At 44.1% G+C, this 1,892-nt stretch overlaps 1 protein-coding gene across 1 annotated transcript; it reads right to left on the reverse strand.

Annotated features, from left to right (window-relative positions):
• Positions 1-415: 415 nt before the first annotated feature.
• LOC128116894 (syntaxin-3-like) lies at positions 416-1,309 on the reverse strand. Its single transcript, XM_052748550.1, has one exon. It carries the CDS (start codon positions 1,307-1,309, stop codon positions 416-418), a length of 894 nt encoding a protein of 297 aa, XP_052604510.1.
• Between the last annotated feature and the right edge of the window lie 583 nt (positions 1,310-1,892).

Consider the following 1,892-nt stretch of genomic DNA (forward strand, 5'->3'; position numbering starts at 1 on the left):
CCCTCCTTTTTGTTAGCCATTCTCTTAAAAAGGAGCGTATATATTTTCATAAGACACTAATGTGATTCTAATAGTAGAAAACAAGAAAAGTGTGTCATCCTGGAACATAAAGCAAGCGGCTGCAAAAAGAAAATGAATTAAACACTAATTCCTGAGCAACAGTGTCTGCAGAAGCAGCCAGACTTGAACAGATTTTTTTTTTATGTAACACATTGCACAGCAATAAGGAAAAGCAGAGCACAATAGCCTATTTACTGCCTGCTGCTGCCTTTGAGGAACTAGACAAGTCGCATTAGATTTGCCAGCTCAGATGCTGGCACTCATTTATTTGTAATGCTAACCTTAAGGTTATGTACCAAAACAATATCTTTGTTCTTCAGCATTTGCTCACTACACCAGAAGTCGTATTTCCTGCTCAATGCACAGGCCCAGTGATACAGGACAAGCATGTACAACAGGCACAAAGACCTGCCACAGCCGATACCACCATCCAAAAGCGTGATTGGCGCTTATATTTAAGGGCTTTCTTCACTGTCTCATTTGATTGTTCCACATAGTCCTGGGTGTGCAAAATGTTGTACTCAATGCTATCCAGCAACTCTTGCTGTCCGGAGATGAACATGTCTACTTGGAAAAAGATGGTATGCAATTCACTGATCTCGTACTCAAGGTCCAGCAGCTGCTGGTGACGTACTTCAGCCAGAGTCAGGCCCCGCTTAGCTTTCAAAACATCTAGATCACAACCCACAATTTGAAGAGGTGCAGGGTTAGCCACCAGCTTCTCCAGATCCTCTTCCTGGAGCTTCACCCCAGCTAGTTCTGCCTGTCTCACCATCTTTTCCTTCAGCCTGATCATATTCTGAGTCTCACGAGCATAGTGGTGGCTGATGATGTCACGGTAGTGACCAAGGAGAACAGAGAGCTGGCTCTGACGAATGCGGTGCTCAGCCCGCCAGTACTTACAGTCTGTGGCCAACTCATGCTGGATGGTGCTTAGCTGAGGCTGAATGAGCTGGGCTTGGCTGGCAAAGGAGGCTTTTATGATGTTCAACTCACTCTTCTCCTTGAACACGCTCTCCTCTGTGGTACAACACAGCACACCTTGCTGCTTCTTGTCTATTAACTGAGATAGCCCTTCTAACTCAGCCAGTGCCAGGGACAGCTCCGCCACTTCCTCTAAAAATTTTTCTATGGGGTTTGTTTCAGTCTTCTCAAAAGCATGGTTGTCAAACATCAAGGTGTCATCCAATTCTGAAGGGACTCTTCCATGATTAGCGTGGTTCTTCAGTTCCTCTAATCTGTCCTTCATCTTCGACTCCAGCTGCTTGCCATATCTGTACTGCAACAACTCCGGAGGGAGTTGTATCTATCCATGAGCTTTGTCTGGTGGTGTTTGAAGTCAGGAACAGCTCAGCTTTGCGTCAGTAGAAGCTATTACAAATCTTTCCTTCCCAGGCAAGCAAACAATGACAAAGCCAATAGGCCACTGAATTGTTTATTCAGTATCAGGAGTGTCAGGTGGTAAAGCACACAGGATGGACTGAATTGTATTCCAGGAATGGCCCAGACATTTGCCTGATTTGTCAAGGGCTGAGGCAAGAATACACATGAGCTCTAGGGCTCCCGGCTAAGTGGTAACAAAGTAAAAGACCGGAGTTTGAATAGCCCCTGGAAGCATTATTGTTGGGTTCAAGGAAGGTAACCAACTGTGTAGAGAACACAGGTAAGGAAAGGATTGTGAACTGATGACTGTAGATTCTTTATCTAAGATTGAGAACTAGCACACTCATACACAGAAACACACAGACCAAATAGAAAAATAGTTTTAAAAAAATCTACTGATATCATCCAGTAAAAAAAAAAAAAAAAAAATGGCTGCAGGCAAAGGCAAA

This window comes from Peromyscus californicus, unplaced genomic scaffold (genome assembly GCF_007827085.1).
Source record: "Peromyscus californicus insignis strain IS unplaced genomic scaffold, ASM782708v3 Scaffold_10__1_contigs__length_136768540, whole genome shotgun sequence".
Lineage (NCBI taxonomy): Eukaryota > Metazoa > Chordata > Mammalia > Rodentia > Cricetidae > Peromyscus > Peromyscus californicus.